At 42.1% G+C, this 22,468-nt stretch overlaps 2 protein-coding genes across 2 annotated transcripts in view; both read left to right on the top strand.

Annotated features, from left to right (window-relative positions):
- The window catches only part of elnb (elastin b), a 43,742-nt gene extending 43,538 nt beyond the window's left edge, over nt 1-204 (top strand). Inside the window, exon 33 of the mRNA XM_090200187.1 lies at nt 49-204. Within this exon, the coding sequence (XP_090056313.1) occupies nt 49-95 (47 nt within the window). The 3' untranslated portion in view covers nt 96-204. The remainder of the gene's footprint in view (nt 1-48) is intronic.
- On the top strand, nt 125-21,763 carry LOC149978063 (uncharacterized). Its single transcript, XM_090199023.1, has 19 exons — nt 125-179; nt 420-443; nt 557-601; nt 4,549-4,608; nt 6,271-6,690; nt 6,796-6,912; nt 7,025-7,057; nt 7,295-7,786; nt 7,902-8,411; nt 8,540-8,572; nt 8,657-8,977; nt 9,106-9,138; nt 9,220-9,540; nt 9,669-9,701; nt 9,783-10,145; nt 10,799-10,858; nt 13,566-13,607; nt 13,985-14,050; nt 18,522-21,763. The coding sequence occupies exons 1-19, from the start codon at nt 125-127 to the stop codon at nt 18,566-18,568; spliced, it is 3,075 nt and encodes a 1,024-aa protein (XP_090055149.1). The 3' UTR covers nt 18,569-21,763.
- The last annotated feature ends 705 nt before the right edge of the window (nt 21,764-22,468 follow it).

Below are 22,468 nucleotides of genomic sequence, written 5' to 3'. Positions count from 1 at the left end.
AGGTGTGGTTTCATTGGCCAACATCTGAAATTCTTGTGTCTTATACAGCTGGGGCTGGAGTTGTTCAACCCAGTGGTGAGTCTGTGGTGCATTGATATTATCTTGATGTCTGTGTCACCATTACATGAAGTCTAATACTATCTTTCATGTCTTGTCTTATACAGCTGGGGCTGGAGTTGGTGAGTATCAGTTGTCTTTGTGTTAATTGTGATATCAATATACATATGTAATAACAGCCTTTTAATTATTGATATCTGTTGCATGCATACGTGACTTAAGGTATTCTTTCTCTTTCTTTCTCTCTCTTTATTTGTCTTTCACTCCATCCGGCTTCCTCTCTCTCTTGCTCTAACTAACCCCCCCCCCCCCCTCCAACTCACCACCCCCTCCTGTCCCACTATCACTCTCTTGAGCTGCAGATGGGGTAGGAGTTCCCTCTGGAGGTGAGAAATAGAATAACCACATATTTGTAAACTAATACCATACCCTTATGTCTGCGTGCCTATTTTTTCCTTCTGTGGTCTGCACTTGGATCACGTGGTCTGTCTTTCTACAGAGGACTCAGGAGCTGGTGTTGAGCACCAGAGCCAGTCTGGTGCTGGTAAGTGAATGTCAGACCCCTGATGTTCCAAATACTTTAAGACTTTTACTCAAGTGTATTTACTGGATGACTTTCACTTTTTTTTTCTTTTTTTAACTTTCTATTAAGTTATCTACTTTACTCAAGTATGACAATTTTCTACTTTTTCCACCACTGTGTGTGTGTGTGTGTCTGTATATAGATATCTATGGACATGATGCTCGTCTAGCATACTGTCTAATATACAAAGAGAAAAGGTGGAGTTTTAACTAAATAAGTCTGTTTGATCCAGTCGAATTGGCTGTTTGAAACTGAATGTAGATTATTTGTCTTTCTACAACACTCAGAAGACATGGGAGGAGCATGAAAGTACCTCTAGAGTGATGACCTCATTGACAACAGGTTCATCTCTTTCAACCTATGGTCTCTTCATCAGGTTCCGCTGGTTCTGGGTCAGGTTCATCTGGTGATGCGATTGGTGTGGGGTTTGGTTCTGGTACTGGTGTTGGTGCGGGCACTGGTATTGTCGGGCTGGGCGATGGTGGTATTGGGTTGGGTATCGGTATCGGCTCTGGTGGTAAAGCTGGAGGTAAATGAAGGCTCTGTGCCTTGACAGGCCAGTACCGTATATGACTGGACATTGTCATAACATGTCAGTACAGTGCAGTATATGACTGGAGCTTACCAAAACTTGTCAGTCGAGTTTGTGACTGGAGGTTACCATAACATGTCAGTCCAGTACAGAATGTGACTGGAGCTTACCATAACATGTCAGTCGAGTTTGTGACTGGAGCTTACCATAACATGTCAGTCCAGTACAGAATGTGACTGGAGCTTACCATAACATGTCAGTCAAGTTTGTGACTGGAGCTTACCATAACATGTCAGGCCAGTACAGTATGTGACTGGAGCTTACCATAGCATTTCAGGCCAGTACAGTATGTGACTGGAGCTTACCATAACATGTCAGTCCAGTGCAGTATGTGACTAGAGCTTACCATAACATGCCAGGCCAGTACAGTATGTGACTGGGGCTAACCATAACATGTTTATACAGAACAGTATGTGACATTCATGTAGATATGCCTGAACTTGGCAGTATTCGCCAATAATAGCTTCAAGAAGGAAACAAGCTGCTTGGTTCACTGATGGTCTGCTTGTTTGTACGGTTTTACTACTAATAATAATAATACATTGCCAGTGCAAAGATAAGCCCTTTTATAATCAAAGATTTCTGCTTACATAATTAATTATTCATTTTCCAGATGCTCATCATTGTTCAAGATAAGAGTTAAACGTGATGTCTCAAACACTTAGTTCAGGACTTTAACCTGGTTATTGTTGTGATCTAACCCTGCCTGGTCTAGGGCTAATGCAGGTACAATTTCTGGATTATTCTATTACTGCATGGCTGTCTCAGCCATTTGGAATTGTAAAACCAAAGTACTTTCCTCTTGCACTGAAAACTAATCAACAATCTGATTCTCCATGACAAATATGAGCGTACTGTAACTAACTTGCTTTAAGCAGTTGTTATTTTGTAAACAAATTAAACAATAACAATGTAACCATTGTAACAATGTACAACGTAACCACCAATACTTATTAACATATATTAGAAACAAATTAATCCTAGTCTATATATGTGCAAGTGTCTGAATTACCTCCAGTTATAATCTAAACACTGTCCCCACTGGCCTACACACAATACTCCATAATGTCAACGTGGATTTATGTTTTTTGACATTGTTACAAATTAAAAACTGATATCGAGTCAATAACTATTCAACTATTTTGTTATTGCAAGCCTAAATAAGTTAAGAGTAAAAATGTGCTTAACAAGTCACATAAAAGTAGCAATAATAGTTTTTAACATGATTTTTAAAATGACTACCTCATCTCTGTAAGATCTCTGACGAGCAGTGAAATTCAAACACAGATTCAACCACAAAGACTAGGGAGCTATTCCAATGCCTCGCAAAGAATGGCACCTAATTGGGACATGGGTAAAAATATTGCGTATCCTTTTGAGCATGCTATAGTTGTTAATTACACTTTGGATGGTGTACCAACCCAGTTACTACAGATATAGGAAAACTTCTTAACTCAGTTGCTGGAGAGGAAGGAAACTGCTCAGGGATTTTACCATGAGGCCAATGGTGACTTTAAGAAGAGAGAGTTTAATGGTTGTGATAGGAGAAAACTGAGCATAGATTAGCAACATTGTAATTACTCCACAATACAAACCTAATTGACATAGTGAACAGAAGGCAGACTGTACAGAATAAAATATTCCAAAACATGCATCCTGTTTGCAACAAGGCACTGAAGTAATAACGATAAAAATGTGGCAAAGTAATTCACTTTTTTTCCTGAATACAAAGTGTTATGTTTGGGGCAAATCCAAAACATATTACTGAGTGTAACGGTTTTCTTCCATTGAAGGAGAGGAGGACCAAAATGCAGCGTGGTTAGTGTTCAACATCATTAATATAGATGATAAACGAGAACACTACAAAATACAAAATAACAAATGTGAAAATCGAAACAGTCCTATCTGGTGCAATGACACAAAGACAGAAGACAACCACCCACAAAACCCAACACAAAACAGGCTACCTAAATATGGTTCCCAATCAGAGACAATGACTAACACCTTCCTCTGATTGAGAACCATATCAGGCCAAACATAGAAATAGACAAACTAGACATAGAATGCCTACTCAGCTCACGTCCTGACCAACACTAAAACAAAGAAAACACAAAAGAACTATGGTCAGAACGTGACACTGAGTATCACTCTACATATTTTCAAGCTAGTGGTGGATGCATCTGTAACGAGTTTCTTCTTCCTCTTCTGAGGAGGAGTAAGAGATATCGGACTAATATGCAGCGTGGTAAGTGTCCATAATGATACTTTATTTACATGAACACTAAACTACAAAATAACAACGTGAAATACCAAAACAAACTAAACAGTCCCGTGTGGCACAAACACTGACACGGAAAATAATCCTCCACAACTCAAAAGTGAAACCAGGCTACCTAAGTATGGTTCTCAATCAGGGACAATGATTGACAGCTGCCTCTAATTGAGAACCATACCAGGCCAAACACAGAAAACCCAAATCATAGAAAAAAAGAACATAGACAACCCACCCAACTCACGCCCTGACCATACTAAAACAAAGACATAACAAAAGAACTAAGTTCAGAACGTGACAGCATCATGTTATGGGTATATGCTTGTAATCGTTAAGGATTGGGGAGTTTTCTGGAAAAAAGAAAGGAAATGGAGCTAAGCACAGGCAAGATCCTAGAGGAAAACCTGGTTCAGTCTGCTTTCTACCAGACACTGGGAGATTAATTCACTTTTCAGTAGGACAATAACACAAAACACAAGGCCAAATCTACACTGGAGTTTCTTACCAAGAAGATAGTGAATGTTCCTGAGTGGCCGAGTTACAGTTTTGACTTAAATCTACTTGAAAATCTATGGCAAGACCTGAAAATGGTTGTTTAGCAATAATGAACAACCAATATGACAGAGCTTAATATTTTTGAAAAGAATAATGGTAAAAGTTGCACAATCCAGGGGTAGAAAGAGGCATACCCCAAAAGACACAGCTGTAATCACTGCCAAAGGTGCTTCTACAAAGTATTGACTCAGGGTTGTGAATACTTATGTAAAAGAGATACATTTGCAAAAATGTCTTAAAACATGCTTTCACTTTGTCATTATGGGGTATTGTGTGTAGATGGGTGAGATTGAATTTTTTTTTTTTAATCAATTTTAAATTCAGATTGTAACAAAATCGAAATGTGGAATAAGTGAATTGGTTTGAATACTTTCTGAAGGTACTGTAGATGCCAAATCAAGCTCCACCCCTATAGCCTTCAGTAGTGCTTGACTAACAGTTATGCTATGTGTACAGGTAATGTCATTTTAAGTCCTTTATCTTCATTAGGTCTGGAAACAGGCATCGGTATTGGTGCCGGCGGAAAACCCTCTAAAGAAAGACAAGCAGGTGATGGTTTCATCGTGTACATGATTTCACCAAAATAATCTCCCGTAAAACTTAAAACATGAAATATCAGCTAAGACTGTCTGAATGAAACTGTTAAAAGAAAGGTTATTAAAACTTCTTAGGGCTGAAATCCCGTTAACGGGATCGATATGACAACAGCCAGTGAAATGCAGGGTGCCAAATTCAAAACAACAGAAATCTCATAATTAAAATTCCTCAAACATACAAGTATCTTATACCATTTTAAAGCTAATCTTGTTGTTAATCCCACCACAGTGTCCGATTTCAAATAGGCTTTACAGCGAAAGCACCACAAACGATTATGTTAGGTCACCGCCAAGTCACAGAAAAATTCTGCCATTTTTCAGGCCAAAGATAGGAGTCACAAAAAGCAAAAATAGAGATAAAATGAATCACTAACCTTTGATGATCTTCATCAGATGACACTCATAGGACTTCATGTTACACAATATATGTATGTTTTGTTCGATAAAGTGAATATTAATATCCAGAAATCTGTTTACATTGGCGTGTTATGTTCAATAGTTCCAAAACATGCAGTGATTTTGTAGAGAGCCACATCAATTCACAGAAATACTCATAATAAACATTGATGAAAGATACAACTATTACACATGGCTCTTTAGATAAACTTCTCCTTAATGCAACTGCTGTATCAGATTTCAAAAAACCTTTACGGAAAAAGCATACCATGCAATAATCTGAGTACGGCGCTCAGAGACCAAACAGCCAAAGAAATATCCCCATGTTGGGTAGTCAACATTAGTCAGAAATAGCATTATAAATATTCACTTACCTTTGATGATCTTCATCGGGATGCACTCCCAGGAATCCCAGTTCCACAATGAATGTTTGTTTTGTTCGATAACGTCCATCATTTATGTCCAAATTCCTCCTTGTTTTTAGCACGTTCAGCCCAGTAATTCAAATTCATGATGCGCGAGCAGACGAAAAGTCGAAAAGTTCCGTTACAGTCAGTAGAAACATGTCAAACGATGTATAGAATCAATCTTTAGGGTGTTTTTAACATGAATCTTCAATAATATTCCAACCGGAGAATTCCATTGTCTTCAGAAAAGCAATGGAATGGGAGCTACCTCTCATGTGAATGCGCATGACCAGCTCGTGGCTGCTGGCAGACCTCTGACACATTCCCCTCTCATTCGGCCCCCTTCACAGTAGAAGCCTCAAACAAGTTTCTAAAGACTGTTGACATCTAGTCGAAGCCTTAGGAAGTGCAAGATGACCAATATCCCACTGTATCTTCAATAGGGTCTGCGTTAAACTACAAGCCTCAGATTTCCCACTTCCTGTTTGGAATTTTTTCTCAGGTTTTTGCCTGCCGTGTGAGTTCTGTTATACTCACAGACATCTTCCAAGCAGTTTTAGAAACTTCAGAGTGTTTCTATCCAAATATACTAATAATATGCATATATTAGCAACTGGGACTGAGGAGCAGGCAGTTTACTCTGGGCACCTCTGGCACCTTATTCATCCAAACTACTCAATACTGCCCCCAGCCATAAGAAGTTATTAACAAGAGACAATTGCAGCAGTTACGATCGTGGTATTCTGTGTTCCACATCGATCAGTCTGGCAAGGTTTGGGTCTGAAACCTCTATCCCCTGATTGGTTCTACAGGTGCTGCTAACGGTGATATCACTGGAGGGGGGACTCTACCTGGAGCTAAACCTCTGAAGGCTCCAAGAGGAGATACACCTGGTGAAGGAGAGGGAGATGCAGGAGGAGGAGCAAGTGGTGTTGGTGGAGGTCCTGATGGTGCAGGAGGAGCAGGCAGTGGATCTGGCGGAGTAGGAAGAGATGGTGATGGTAGAGGAGGAGGACCAGGAGGAGCAGGCAGTGGATCTGGCGGTGTAGGAAGAGATGGTGATGGTAAAGGAGGAGGAGGACCGGGAGGAGCAGGGGGGAAAGACGGTGGTGCAGTTAGAGTGGGAGGAAGTCCTAACGGTACAGGGGGAGCTGGAGGTTCAGGAGGTGGAGGAGCAGGAGTAGAACCTGGAGGAGGTGCAGGACCAGGCAGTAGTGACAAACCACCCAAAGGTACAGTTTAAAAGCTACTATAACAAGACTATATAGGGCTGTCACTGTCAACGAAGTGAAGATTAAGATGACACTTTAATGATCTGTTGGTCTCTGCAACTTTAGGTTATGGAGCAGGTGGGGCTGGCAGTCTGGGTGCAGGAGGTGCTGGAGGAGCAGCTCTGGTCCCTGGGTCTGGTGGTGCCGGTGATGTAGGAGCTGGAACCCCCAAACCAGGAAAAAGTAAGCCATGACTGCAAACCAGATAAACCAAACAAGACTTCTGGTTTCAACTCAACACCACAACAAGATGATTGTCCTGATGTTTTCATTATGGTAATTATTCTCTCTGCAGGCTACGGAGCTGGTGGAGTCCTGCCAGGTGGAGGTATGTTAAAGTCATTCCCCATTCAGTCTGAAAGGAGTTCACACACATAATGTTAATTTTATTAGAGCATTAATCACAGGCTTGGTTTCTCAGGTCTACGTTACCCAACTGGGGCTAGAGAAGGACTGGGCTCAGGGAAGCCGGGCAAACGTACCTTTGAGCATTCTTTCAGCTGTCTGCATTTTCTTTCTTATCTGCTTCAGGCTCATCCATGTAATTTCTCTCTCCTCCACTTAGGATATGGTGCTGGCCAATTTGGAGCAGGAGGACGACGTCCTGGAGGATATGGTGCCGGACCAGGCGGATACGGAGCCAGTCCTGGAGGATATGGCACTGGACCCGGTGGATATGGGGCCAGACCCGGTGGTTATGGTGCTGGTTCAGGTGGTTATGGGGCTGGAGCTGGTCCTGGTGGCTATGGTGCTGGGCCAGGTGGATATGGTGCTGGGCAAGGTGGCTATGGTGCTGGGCCAGGTGGCTACGGGACAGGGGCTGGGCCTGGAGGATATGGATCCAAGCCATACAAGACTGGAGGTGCTGGAGCCGGTGGTGTTGGTGGAGGTCTGGGTGGAGCTGGCAGCCTGGGTGCCATAGGAGCCGGACCAGGAGGAGTGGGTGGAGGTCAAGGTGGAGCTGGACCAGGTGGATATATACCAGGTGGAGTTGGTAGCAGATACCCCACAGGTGCTGGAACTGGTACAGGAACTGGCACTGGAAAACCACCTAAAAGTATGGCAGAAACATTGTCACATATATTTTTAATAATGTCACATCACATTTACATAATGTGTGAAAATAAAAATGTATCCTAATGTCTGTGAATTCACTGTCCCCTCTGTTTCAGGCTATGGGAGAGCTGTTGGAGCTGGAGATGGGCTTGGTGGTTATGGTGGCGGAACAGTTGGTTATGGACCAGGAGGAACCGGGGCCGGACTAGGTGGGGCTGGGGCCGGGCAAGGTGGATATGGTGCCGGACATAAAGGTTATGGGCCAGGTGGAGCAGGGCCGGGAGGAGCTGGGGTCAGACCAGGTGGAGCAGAGGCCGGACCTGGTGGCTATGGTGCAGGGCCTGGAGGTTATGGGCCTGGGGCTGGTCTTGGTCCTGGAGGTTATGGGGCTGAACCTGGTGGCTATGGACCAGGTAGAGCAGGGCCGGGAGGAGCTGGGGTCAGACCAGGTGGAGCCAGACCAGGTGGAGCAGAGGCAGGACCTGGTGGCTATGGTGCTGGGCCTGGAGGTTATGGGCCTGGGGCTGGTTTTGGTCCTGGCGTAGCTGGTCCTGGAGGTTATGGGGCTGGACCTGGTGGCTATGGACCACTTGGAGCTGGGGCTGGACAGGGAACTGGAGCTGGAGGTACTGAAAATAACTGCTTTTAAGTGTGGATCAATAGAGATCATCTCTTTGTATTTATTTATACACCTCTCCACTCAGAAAAATGCACTTTAGAGCAAACAATTTGTGATATCTGTTTTGTATTGCAGGGTATGACGCAAATGCAAAAGCTCGTAAATATGGTGAGTATATCATCTTTTTAGATGTTCCATTCATTCTCTCAAAGAATAATAATCTTTGTTCTGATGAAGTTCTTCCATTGACAGGTATGCTAAGTGGTTCCCTTGGAGGAGGACAAGCAGCTGGCCAGGGAAGAGTGCCAGGAGGGGGAGCAAGGGCTGGGCTAGGTCAGGGAGGAGTGCCTGGAGGGGGAGCAGGTACTGGGCTAGGCCATGGAGGAGTGCCTGGATCTGCGCTTGGTGGCGGTAGTGGTCCGGGTGCTGGGTATGGACCTGGCATTGGAACCCATGGAGGTTATGGGCCAGGAGGTGGTGCTGGGACCGGACTTGGTCAGGGAAGAGCCGGGGCCGGACCAGGTGACTATGGACCACTTGGAGCTGGGGCTGGACAGGGAACTGGAGCTGGAGGTACTGAAAATAACTGCTTTTAAGTGTGGATCAATAGAGATCATCTCTTTGTATTTATTTATACACCTCTCCACTCAGAAAAATGCACTTTAGAGCAAACAATTTGTGATATCTGTTTTGTATTGCAGGGTATGACGCAAATGCAAAAGCTCGTAAATATGGTGAGTATATCATCTTTTTAGAAGTTCCATTAATTCTCGCTAGGAATAATCTTTTTGCTGATGAAGTTCTTCCATTGACAGGTATGCTAAGTGGTTCCCTTGGAGGAGGACAAGCAGCTGGCCAGGGAAGAGTGCCAGGAGGGGGAGCAAGGGCTGGGCTAGGTCAGGGAGGAGTGCCTGGAGGGGGAGCAGGTACTGGGCTAGGCCATGGAGGAGTGCCTGGATCTGCGCTTGGTGGCGGTAGTGGTCCGGGTGCTGGGTATGGACCTGGCATTGGAACCCATGGAGGTTATGGGCCAGGAGGTGGTGCTGGGACCGGACTTGGTCAGGGAAGAGCCGGGGCCGGACCAGGTGGCTATGGACCACTTGGAGCTGGGGCTGGACAGGGAACTGGAGCTGGAGGTACTGAAAATAACTGCTTTTAAGTGTGGATCAATAGAGATCATCTCTTTGTATTTATTTATACACCTCTCCACTCAGAAAAATGCACTTTAGAGCAAACAATTTGTGATATCTGTTTTGTATTGCAGGGTATGACGCAAATGCAAAAGCTCGTAAATATGGTGAGTATATCATCTTTTTAGAAGTTCCATTAATTCTCGCTAGGAATAATCTTTTTGCTGATGAAGTTCTTCCACTGACAGGTATGCTAAGTGGTACCATTGGAGGAGGACAAGCAGCTGGCCAGGGAAGTGTGCCAGGAGGTGGAGCAGGGACTGGAGTAGGCCAGGGTGGAGTGCCTGGATCTGGGCTTGGTGGTGGTGGAGGTGTCCCCGGTGGTTATGGTCCTGGAGCTGGATTTGGACCTGGTGGTGGAACTGTTGGTGGTTATGGACCAGGAGGGGGTGCTGGGACTGGACTTGGCCAGGGAGGAGTTGGGGCCGTACCAGATGGCTATGGGACTGGGCCTGGTGGTTATGGACCAGGTGGAGCCGGACATGGTGCAGTGAAGCCAAACAAATCAGGTTATGGCTCCTCCTCCTCGGGTGGAGCTCTCTTTGGACCAGGTATGGAAGGAAACATACTTGTATCCCCTCTGTAGTTAACTGTTCAGGGTCTTGGTGTAGCTACAACTGATGATGACTAGACACCTGCTTACCTTTTCACTGGCCTTCTGGCGCTTTTGAATTTACAATCAATCTGTTCTTCAGGTGTGTCCAGTTTACCTGTGTTAGTCCATAGGGGCGTTTAAGAAGGGAAACATTCCATATGTTTTGTATATAACCTTGATGCATTTTAGGATACATGTGAATTATAAATGTTTTGCCAAATAAGGTATTTCTTTGGCAATTTTGAAACGTAAATATATTTGTAATACATACATTTGGAAATATATTTTCGGGCCAATTCTTTATATTTATTTGATATGGGAAGGTCATTGTTTGGCGAACATAAGTATCTGTTTCGGGTTTAAACTGCTATAATAATGTGGCTGTGTAGGGTTTCTACGCAGTAATAATAGCAAAGTAATTTGCACTTTGAATATTGCTGGTAAAAAGTCACAGTTATCCATACTAAGATTTGCTATTTGCAGCTTTACTGTAACATTTTGGAATGGTAATTCAAATTGTTGAACTGAAATTGTTCACCGCAAACAGCACCCTTGTTGAACTCCCCTCTATCTTACACACACCCTAACACACCTGTACCTCTTCTCCAGGTGGTGGAGCAGGTGGGGTACCTGGTGCTGGAGCTACCGGGCGAAGAGGAGGAGTACCAGGTTAGTTACCTGGGGTGTAAATATAGGGTGTACCTGGAGTTAGGTACAAGGTGAACTACCAAGGGGGGTAGGAACATACATCCCATGTGTTGGTATTCTCTGTAGCCTCTGCTTGTTTAGTGCAGGCTAGATGGCTTGTTTACTGTGTGCTCTTTCCAGGTTATTATGGCTCCCAGGGTGGAGCTGGCTATCAACCAGGTTATTATGGCTCCCAGGGTAGAGCTGGCTATCAACCAGGTTATTATGGCTCCCAGGGTGGAGCTGGCTATCAACCAGGTTATTATGGCTCCCAGGGTGGAGCTGGCTATCAACCAGGTTATTATGGCTCCCAGGGTGGAGCTGGCTATCAGCCAGGTTATTATGGCTCCCAGGGTGGAGCTGGTTATCAACCAGGTTATTATAGCTCCCAGGGTGGAGCTGGCTATCAACCAGGTTATTATGGCTGCCAGGGTGGAGCTGGTTATCAACCAGGTTATTATGGCTCCCAGGGTGGAGCTGGTTATCAACCAGGTTATTATGGCTCCCAGGGTGGAGCTGGCTATCAACCAGGTTATTATGGCTCCCAGGGTGGAGCTGGTTATCAACCAGGTTATTATAGCTCCCAGGGTGGAGCTGGCTATCAACCAGGTGAGAGAGCAACACCGCAAAGGCCATGGAGCTTTAACAGTGCAAGTGTTATGAACATGTTGCTAACTATGGTTCTGAATTCAAACATGCTGGCTCTAAGGAGCTGTTCTTTAGTTACACAAACTGACCTGTCCTGTGTTAAACACACACACACACACACACACACACACACACACACACACACACACACACACACACACACACACACACACACACATACATCCAACCAAACTGAGCAACCGGGCAAGAAGGACCTTGGTCAGGGAGGTGACCAACAACTCAATGACCACTCTGACAGAACGACAGAGTTTCTTGGCTGAGACGGGAGCACCTGCCAGAAGGACAACAGTCTCTACAGCACTTCACCAAACTGGGCTTTATGGGAGTGTGGCAAGACAAGAGGTCGCTCCTGAGACAAACGCACATGACAGCACGCCTGGAGTTTGCAAAAGGCACGTGAAAGTCTGAGTGCATAAGACAAAAGATTCTGTGGCCTGATGAGACAAAAATGTAACTCTTTGAAATGTAACTCCTTGGCCTGAATGCAAAGCGCTATGTCTGCAGAATACAGCTCATCACCCTTCCAACACCATCCCTACCGTGAAACATGGTGGTAGCAGCATCATGTTATGGGGATGCTTTTCAGCAGCAGAGACTGGGAGTCTGGTAAGGATAGAGGGAACAATGAATGGAGCCAAATAAATGCAAATCCTTGATGAGAACCTGCTTCAGCGTGCAAACAACATTAGACTTGGGCGAAGATTTACGTTCCAACAGGACAATGACCCTAAGCATACAGCCAAAGCAACGCTGGAATGGGTTCAGAACAAGAATGTGATAGTTCTTGAGTGGCCCAGCCAAAGCCCAGACTTGAATCCCATTGAACATTTTTAGAAAGACTTAATGATTGCTGTGCACCACCACTCCCCCGTCTAACTTAACAGAGCTTGAGAAAATCTGCAAGGAAGAATGGAAGAAAATCCCCAAATCCAGATGTGCAAAGCTGATACAGACATTTCCAAGACGACTTAAAGCTGTAATGGCCGCCAAAGGGGCTTCTAAGTATTGAGTCAGGGGTGTGAAACTAATGTAAATGAGAGATTTCTGTATTTTATGTTCAATACATTTGCAAACATTTCTAGTTTTCACTTTGTCAGTATGGGGTATTGTGTGTACGTGGGTGAGAAAAAAAAAATATCTAATACATTTTGAATTCAGGCTGTAACACAACAAAATGTGGAATAAGTCAAGGGGTATGAATACATTCTGAAGTTACTGTATATGTGATCACCTAAGGGGGTGAGGGAGAGCGATAATTCCCAAGAGGACAAAAGAGATCCTTGCTTATGGTGTCGAGAGTACACACTGAACATATACACGTTACCACAGAGATCATACATCCATATAGCATCAGAGTTACCCTCAGTGAACAAGTTTCAGATAGATACCAAACATGAATCCTTACTATTATTATATCACACATTCCAATGGTAAGTCCTCTGGATACTGTAGAGAGAGAATTTGGCCTCTTGACAGGGAAGGGCTGACTGACCTTTGGGCATTGTATTGGGCCATTTGCCATGCGGCCAGAGGTGATGTAGAGCACACAAATTAGGACCGAGACTACAATGTCAATTCACAAATACCAATTCATCTCTGCTTCAAAATAGTCAATAGTGAAATATCTAAATAACAGCCAAGGTGTCGTAAAACATTGTTGCGACACCATATCAATGCACTTTTTCTCAATAGTTCTAAGTGTAATCCTCCACTGTGTATGCTAGAAGATGTTAAGGAGTTTTACTATAGAGACCTCTCACATGAGTTTATATTCACTATGTTCTCCCATGGTATGAAAAAAGATGTTGGAAAAGCTTTAGTATACAATTTTCTGAGAGTCAAAAGTCTTTGGGTTTTATAAACGTTGATGTTGCAGAGATGTCAGTCCTTTATTTATTATGTTAACAAATGCCTGACAAAAAAATGAACAGATTAAATAGTCAGTTTAGTAGGAATGATCAGCTGTTTATTATGACTGATGTGGGTTTGTCTATTTCCTGTTATTTTTCTTCTCCTCTAGGAGGCTACGGAGTAGGAGAAGCGGGACAGTCAGGGCAGAAATGTAAGACATTCCGCTTCACATATTATAATCAATTACTGTCCTGATACTCAAATGCACATGTAAGCACAAATACACATGTGTGCATGCTCACTCCCGCTTGCTCACAGTTAATTAACACATGTTAATCTTGATTAGCACCTCACTGAGTCAGAATGATTAACATAATGAAACACAATATCAGCTCAAAGACTCGCAAATAGTTTGCTATTTTTTTGTCTTTTAGGGACTAGGTCTCATTTTGATTAGTTATGAATTGAGTCAAAACTTATGGCACAACACCTGATACATGAAATAGACATGTTTCTGGCATTCCTGAGCGGTAGTGGACACATAAGGTTTAAATAGATGAACCTCCTTGTCTTATTCTACTCTTCCAGCAAAGGCACAGAAGGCAGCCAAATACACAGCCATGCAAGGCTTCCTGGGAGCACGCAGCTACAGAGGTAAACAACAACACCAGAGCACAATGTCTTGTGTTGTAAATACTATACAGTGGGGTCCAAAATGATTTACCTACTTGATAAAGATGAGCTATACTGTGTGCTCAAAAAAAATTGAAATTATATTATTTTATACTAATACAATAGCTCACAGAAATAGATTTTGTTTAACAGGTGATCCATTTTTTCTCAAAAAGGTAGTGGTCAAAATGGTTGAAACCTCTGTTTTTAATAGCTTTCAATACCTCACCTTGCGAGGATGTTTTATTTTTTGGAGAACACATTGGGAGGGATCTTAGTCCATTACTCCGTACAGAATTCGCCTGGTAGAGGTGACCAAATTTTGGGGAAAATGTCCTGGTACTGGGTAAAGTTCATGATGACCTTAACAAGGACCCCAGGACACGTGGAAGCAAAATAGCCCGATAACTTCAAAGATCCACCACCATATTGGTTTTATAGAAAAATTGAACATTTAAAACATCTGTCGTTCTGTCCCTGAAAAAGGCAATTAACCCACTGTTCCTAGGTCGTCATTGTAAATAAGAATTTTCTTAACTGACTTGCTTAGTTAAAAAAAGGTGAACTAAAAAAGGTGACATGGCTGGCGGCCATGGAACAGTTTTTTGGGCCATTTTTTTTACAATTTATATAATAAGCCTTTGGCTGATCAGTAGGCAACGGCCAGCCCCCATACCAAGATGGACCAGCACGGTTTTCTGATAGGCTGAGCTGAAGTCACGCAAACTAACATTCAAAGTCAAATGCGACATCAGCAAAGAGACCTGCTCCGACTCCATCATTAGTTAGACAGCCAAGATCATGAATCGTAAAAAACAGAAAGGGTGCCTATAAACGTAGAAAGAGCACTATATTGTAACCTCACTCAACTTCATGGCTAACAGTAAAGGGCATTATCCTAATTATTCCTGTAATGAAAGTGTCTGCCCTGCCCCTGTGCCTGTTATGCTGGAGTATGCTGCTGTGATAAGCGAACCACTCTCCTCTTCCCCAATGCATTGAGAGAAAAATGCGTTCTGATCGTAAAACATTTAAAAATGCAATTGCGGGAAAAACACACCTTTGGAAGCTTCGTCCCCTTGTCCCTGTCAAAGAGAGCAGGGTCTCAGCTTTCTGTATGTATAATTTCTCAACTCTCACTATTCAGCTTAATAACAACTTAATACAACCAAGATATTTGATATGGCTTTGAGATATGGATGGAGCACACACGCCGGAAAAGATTAAACAACTTACTTCTGAACCAAATTAATTTAGTAAATGTCAACCTAGCAAGCCAGGCAACTAAAAGCAATTTTCTAAACAATGCTTTGGTTCATTTCTAACTAGTTGGCTAGCCAGTTCAAATAATGACCAGAGTATAGCTGACAACTTAAGCTACTTTTTATTCGTTATTACAGGAAAATAAATCCACAACATTATTTACAAGGTAATGGCGAGCTTACAGAAAATAGCTTACTGCAACAGTGTGAATAAATAACAGTAGGTAATTATTTTAGAGATCTTTAGAACTCCTGCATTGTTTGGTCACAGGAGGATTTGGTCTGGCTGCTGTGGATGTCCGGTAACCATGGCAACGACATGGTGTCAGTCGCAGAGGCGTAAACTTTTTTAATGTCTGTGCAAAAAGGAAACCGACAGTTGCAGAGACGGCCTACAGACATTCCACCAGAGTTTGACTCGCATTCTAAATTGTCTACAGACATGTCGTTAGACCAATTATAAACCGGCCTTAAGTCATTAGCTTGGCTTTTGTAACGTATAAGGCTAAAGCAGACAGGCTGACAGACAGAGAACAAAAAGAAGCACAGAGTTACAAGCAGAGAAGTCGCTGAGACAGACAACACAACAGGAAGGGAAACGAAATGGCTAGAGCAGAGGCACAGTTAATAGCGGTGAGTTGTATCGCCAGTAGTGTTTTTACACATTGTATTAGTTTAAAAAAATAACCTGGTTAGAAAAGATGAGGACAATATCTCGCCAGTCACTGGTACAGAAATGGTTGCTAAACACTGTACTGTACTGTTATGTGTCAGCACTACTGCCTGTTTTCAACTAAGGTGTGTAGGGGCAGGGCAGGGTAGAGCAGAGGTCGGCAACAAGTGGCCGACGGGCCAATATGAGTGATTTTTTTAGTACAAAATGTTTTATATGTACAGTACCAGTCAAAAGTTTGGACACACAAAACTATGAAATAACACATATGGAATCATGTAGTAACCAACAACAAAAAAATGTTAATCCAATCTAAATATATTTTAATGTTGCCTCGATGACAGCTTTGCACACTCGGCATTCTCTCAACCAACTTCAGCTGGAATGCTTTTCCAACAGTCTTGAAGGAGTTCCCACATATGATGAGCATTTGTTAGCTGCTTTTCCTTCCCTCTATGTTCTAACTCATCCCAAACCATCTCAATTGGGTTGAGGTCGGGGGATTGTGGAGGGCAGGTCATTTGATGCAGCACTCATCACAATCCTTCTTGGTCAAATAGCCCTTACACAGCCTGGAGGTGTGTTGGGTCATTGTCCTGTTGAAAAACAAATGATAGTCCCACTAAGCCCAAACCAGACGGGATGGCGTATCGCTGCAGAATGCTGTGGTAGCCATGCTGGTTAAGTGTGCCTTGAATTCTAAATAAATCACTGACAGTGTCACCAGCAAAGCACCCCCACACCATCACACTTCCTCCTCCATGCTTAACGGTGGGAACCACACATGCGGAGATCATCCAGTCACCAACCCTGTCTCCCAAAAACACGGCAGTTGGAACCAAAAATCTCAAATTCGGACTCATCAGACCAAAGGACAGATGTCCACCGGTCTAATGTCCACTGCTTGTGTTTCTTTATCCAATAAAGTCACTTCTTCTTATTGGTGGCCTTTAGTAGTGGATTCTTTGCAGCAATTAAACCATGAAGGGCTCCCGAGTGGTGCAGCAATCTAAGGCCCTTTATCTCAGTGCTGGAGGCGTCACTACAGACCCTGGTAAGATTCCGGGCTGTATCACAACTGGCCATGATTGGTAGTCCTATAGGACAGCGCACAATTGGCCCAGCGTTGTTAGGGTTCTAAATAAGAATTTGTTCTTAACTGCCTTGTTCAATAAAAATGCCTGTTTCACATAGTCTTCTCTGAACAGTTGATGATGAGATGTGTCTGTTACTTGTGTTACTCTGTGAAGCATTTATTTGGGCTGCAATCTGAGGTGCATTTAACTAAAATAAACTTGTGCTCTGCAGCAGAGGTAACTTTGGGTCTTCCCTTCCTGTGGCGGTCCTCATTAGAGCCAGTTTCATCATAGCGCTTGATGGGTTTTGCGACTGCACTTGAAGAAACTTTCAAAGTTCTTGAAATGTTCTGCATTCATGTCATAAAGTAATGATGGACTGTCGTTTCTCTTTGTTAATTTGAGCTCTTCTTGCCATATGGACTTGGTCTTTTACCAACTAGGGCAATCTTCTGTATACCACCCCTACCTTGTCACAACACAACTGATGGGCTCAAACGCATTAAGAAGGTACAGAAATTCCACAAATTAACTTTTAACAAGGCACACCTGTTAATTGAAATGCATTCCAGGTAACTACCTCATGAAGCTGGTTGAGAGAATGCCAAGAGTGTGCAAAGCTGTCATCAAGGCAAAGGATGGCTACTTTGAAGAATCTCAAATATATTTTAATTTGTTTAACACTTTTATGGTTACTACATGATTCCATATGTGTTATTTCATAGTTTTGATGTCTTCACTATTATTCTACAATGTAGAAAATAGTAAAAAATTAAGAAAAACCCTTGAATGAGTAGGTGTTGTCCAAACTTTTGACTGGTACTGTACTGCATATAAATAAATAAGAATGTGTTCTTAACTGACTTGCCTAGGTTAAAAGGTAAAAAATAAAATATGTAAACATTTGGGATGAGTTGGTAGTGCGCACAGTGATGTAGGCTGGTGAGGATGAAATTCCAGGGCCGAATTCTTGTTCCAGTCCGTCCCTGACAGTAGGTATGTGATTATTTTCTGCTTTCATTTCGATACTAAACCCACCACTGGCGTGCGTGGCCAAAGAGCTCTATTTTCATGTCATCTGACAAAAGCACAGTTCCAATCCAAATGCCGTTTAGCAAACTCCAGGCGTTTCCATTTGTTGGATGACATAAAAATAGAGCTCTTTGGCCACGTACACCAGTGGTGAGCTTGGTGTTGAAATGAGAATGCATAACCAGAAAATAACCCCATATCAACAGACTATGAATATGGTGGTGGATCATTGAAGTTATGGGGCTATTTTGCTTCCTTCCACTGGTCCTGGGGCCGTTGTCAGTCATTTCGGACACCACTGTGCATAATACATGTTGTTCCACCCTTGCTATACTGTAAATATTCTTATTTGATTGTATGTTAATCTGATCAAATGGCCCTGAGATGCTGTGCTGTGAATGGTCCTTCAGGGGTCGCCGACTGCCAGGGTATATACTGCGGACGGAGGAGGAAGTGAGAGAGCAGCAAAAAGAAGTGACCTCATCAACAACATTGTGGTGCTACTGCATGATTCAAGAATGTACTGATTTTCAACTACTAATATGTCCCTTTTTTCTTTTAAAGTGTGAATCTCGGGCAATGGCAAAACCAGAGCCTGTTTGATCTTTTATTCTGAAACTGTGATCATGTGTTTATTGTTCCTCACCTGTACCCCTTTAGCCCCTCCTGTGTGTACCCCATTTACCCATTTAGCTCCACCACGAATCATGTTTGTTTAAAACACTGATACTAAGGCGTCCCACAACGGAGTGCCTCTAGACCTGTCTGTATGCTGACTAAACTGTCTGTTTTCTGATTAATGTGACTAACATCCCTCTATAAAGCTATGCTATTGACACACAGGCCCAGACTTACTCAACATTTGCACCTGCACTTTTCAATATACCTAGTTTTTGTTCAAGTTGTTTAGTTGCAAACATTTACAATATCTGGCCCAAGGCGTCTTGAGATACATATACACACACTGCTGCCATAAATTAAAAGCATAGGAGATATCTTTAGAGTGGTAATCTTACAACCACCATTTTTGATTTAGAACTGTCCACTCTGAACCCCCAAAAGCAGTGTGTGTCCACAGCAACGCTCATGTTCTAACTCTGATTCCAGTTTCAGTAGTTCTCAAAAAAAGGGAGCTTACTGCCCTTAGAGCCATTAGTAAAGGTTTTAAGATCTTATATGCAGTCGTGTATAATGCCTTTACAGAATATATATATAGTAAGGTTTAACTAAGCCACTTGCCTGAAATATTATCAACATCTTTCTGAATGGCTGTATAACACTGAATTGCTGTGAGTGTTTTGAATACTTAATCACACTGATATGACTGTGTTAGTACAGCCATAGTTGAGATGACTGAAAATGCAAACGTATATTTTCTTTGTTTAAAATCCTCATCTTGGCTTTACTGAGAGCAACAGTACCTACATGACATTTGCAGTTGATTAAAACTAATATTATAATCATGCTCATCTCCACAGATTGGCCTGTTTTCAGACCTATCACCGTAAAACATAATTCTGTTAACTCAAATTATTTGAAAAACTGATTGCCTTGACTCATTAAATTAAAGCAACACATTTTTTGTAAGTTACCAGTACTCAGTTCATTTAGTTTATAGTGACTTAGAAGATTATGTTACACAGTGAACTGTAGAGAGCATATAACTGCAGACTGTTGACAAAAGCCCAACGTTTTTTCGCGCTTTAATTCACCCAGGAAATAGAATGCATGGGAGAGAATGAGAGACAACAGATGGGCCTCAACGGTGTCATTACACATCAGTTTAGAAAGCAAGTCTATTTCTCTCCACATCTACAAGAAGCAATGCTGGTAAAATTAGCAAATAAATTGCCAGAAAATAGACTGTTTGCATCGTTATGTCTGGAAATGTGAAATGTATAGTTAAAAAGTGTCTATTCAGTGTTGATCAGTTTAACTGCCAATACATATTTGAAAACAAATGCATAGAATTTTGATCACGGGCATATAGCCTAGGCCAGGGGTCTCCAAAGTTTTTTCTAGCCTGAGTTACTTTAAGAAAAATGTAACATGTCGCTTCTCTTCTCCCATTCAACTCTTCCTCTGGTCCTTAGTGTATAAGAGAAAGTAGTGCACTGTTTTCTGTCAATATACCTGGTAAAATAAGGATTAATAAACAACTCTAAGGGGAGACCTATAAAGTCAGATTTGTTTTCTCCAAAATTATGTTTTCAATTTCCCAAAATAAGTTTTCTCTGTTTACTATTTTCTGGTTTAAGATGTTGATTTTACTCTCAAAATTACAATTGTTCATAGAGAAGTTTGTTCTGAGGACATGTCAATGGTTAAATCACATCAGGATACCTTTTTTTTTTTTGGGGGGGGGGGGGCGACGACAAATAGATTTCCCCTTTATTGTGCATCTAGCGAGTAAGGAATGTGCCGTCTAATGTGCCAGTCTGGCGATGGTTCTGTACTGCTGCTGCTGCTCATTTAATGGCAAAATTTGTAAATAACAAATAGATCCAAATGATATATTTACTTATGATAAACTTCTGCCTGGTGAGCCTACTGTCAGCCCACAAGACGGTTATCGCATCACCTGGCTACACACGGAGTGATTGACAAACGCGCCACACCATATACAGTTGACATACGGGCAATACTACCGGAAATTAATTGGCAGATATTGTGAAGGTTTAATTCTTTATGCCAATAGTGGCTAACAAGGGGTGGGATAATGTCAATGTTGAGTTGTTTAGATAGGTGGTAGCTTGCAGTGTCGGATAATTGGGAGATTTGTTTATGACAGTTTGCGATGGAACAGATAAAAAATTGCATATGCTTTCAGAATTGTTTGGTTAGCTACTCATAGGTGAGCTGCGAGCTACTGGTAGCTCATGATCGACCTGCTGGAGACCCCAGGCCTTGGCAGACTACGGCTGGGAAACTCGAGGAACTGCGATTTCAAGAGAGAATACTATTATGTAGGAAGAACGAACTAGCTAAATTCCTTATAGACTGCTCGGGTTTATTAGCTACAACTCTCCTTATGTTCATGAATAACATTTTTTTAGCCTGTGCAGGCAGGTACGGTGGCTCCCATAGGACATCTAAGATGAGTCAAAAGGAACACACAAAAATAGTTCCCAGGTGCTATATAGCGAACATAACAATTACAACTGTTTATTATGGATTATCATGACGATTCCGTTGGCATACGCTACGCAGTATATGTGAATTGACGCTGGCCTCTCGCAAGCAAATTTCACACCGTTGACAGGCATCTCCGGGTGTAATTTCGGTTTAACACCGATGCAGTTCAAGTCTTTTCACTCTGAACTTAAACTATTTGTTTACTTTAGCTTTTTAAATTATGAAGCAAAAAAATGCTAAAACATTTTCAACAATGTCTACTCTTCTGATTTAAAAAAAAATGAAGTGCTTTATTTTTTTACATTGTCTTTGAATGCGCTCTAATGCTAGTGTTACCTGAGGTGTCATGTTACAGGTTTAATGAAACTTTGTAATCTTCAGTTATCATCTATGGGCTCTAGTGTTTATATCATTAAGCCCAGACAGACAAAGAACATCTGTGTTTTACCTTAGAAGAGAATGATGCACTTTTTTTTTTTACACAGTACACAGTTTTTAAATAAAGAAATTACCTGAATGTTGTGTTGTGAGTCTAACCTTTTCCAACACACACACACACACCACAGTATACAGTACCAGTCAAATGTTTGGACACATTTTCTTTATTAGACATCAAAACTATGAAATGACACGTGGTAGTCAAAATATATTTTAGATTCTTCAAAGTAGCCACACTTTAGCTTGATGACAGCTTTGCACACTCTTGGTATTCTCTTGGTATTGCTTTGAAAATTGCTACACTTGTAAACTCACTTTTGAGGAAAGGAGCTATTGAATGTTTTGGTACCTACTGGAGAGCTCTCCTTTGTCTACACTCATTCAGCATTGTTCACACCCTCCTAGGCCAGCCCCACCCATCTCTTTAAGGATTCACATGAGGTCATGTGCTGAACAGTGAGCCTACAATAAGGAAACATGTCAGGTAAACAGCAAGCGTCCAGACAGAAATATTTGATATTAGATGACGCTTACACAGACACACTAAATTGATGGGTCATGTGAAACAAATGCTTTAACCCCCAGCCACATCCAGTGGTGGAAAAAGTACTTACTTTTTTTTATTTATTTATTTTTTTTAATTATAAGGAATTTGAAAAGATGTATACTTTTACTCAAGTATGACAATTGACAGACAAAGTATTTGTGTTTAGTGAGTCTGCCAGATCAGATGCAGTAGGGATTCTCTCTTGATATATGTGTGAATTGGATAATTTTCCTGTCA

The sequence above is a fragment of the Oncorhynchus mykiss genome, chromosome 15, assembly GCF_057628025.1.
Source record: "Oncorhynchus mykiss isolate SJ-2025 chromosome 15, ASM5762802v1, whole genome shotgun sequence".
Taxonomy (NCBI): domain Eukaryota; kingdom Metazoa; phylum Chordata; class Actinopteri; order Salmoniformes; family Salmonidae; genus Oncorhynchus; species Oncorhynchus mykiss.
This window is presented reverse-complemented; position numbering and strand designations above follow the sequence as displayed.

Bases quoted from the DNA above. Each gene is read 5' to 3' on its own strand.
- LOC149978063 (XM_090199023.1), top strand. From the start codon at position 125: ATGAAGTCTAATACTATCTTTCATGTCTTGTCTTATACAGCTGGGGCT. The intron at 6,913-7,024 runs GTAAGCCATGAC...TTCTCTCTGCAG, and splicing joins AACCCCCAAACCAGGAAAAA to GCTACGGAGCTGGTGGAGTC. The intron at 8,412-8,539 runs GTACTGAAAATA...TTTGTATTGCAG, and splicing joins ACAGGGAACTGGAGCTGGAG to GGTATGACGCAAATGCAAAA.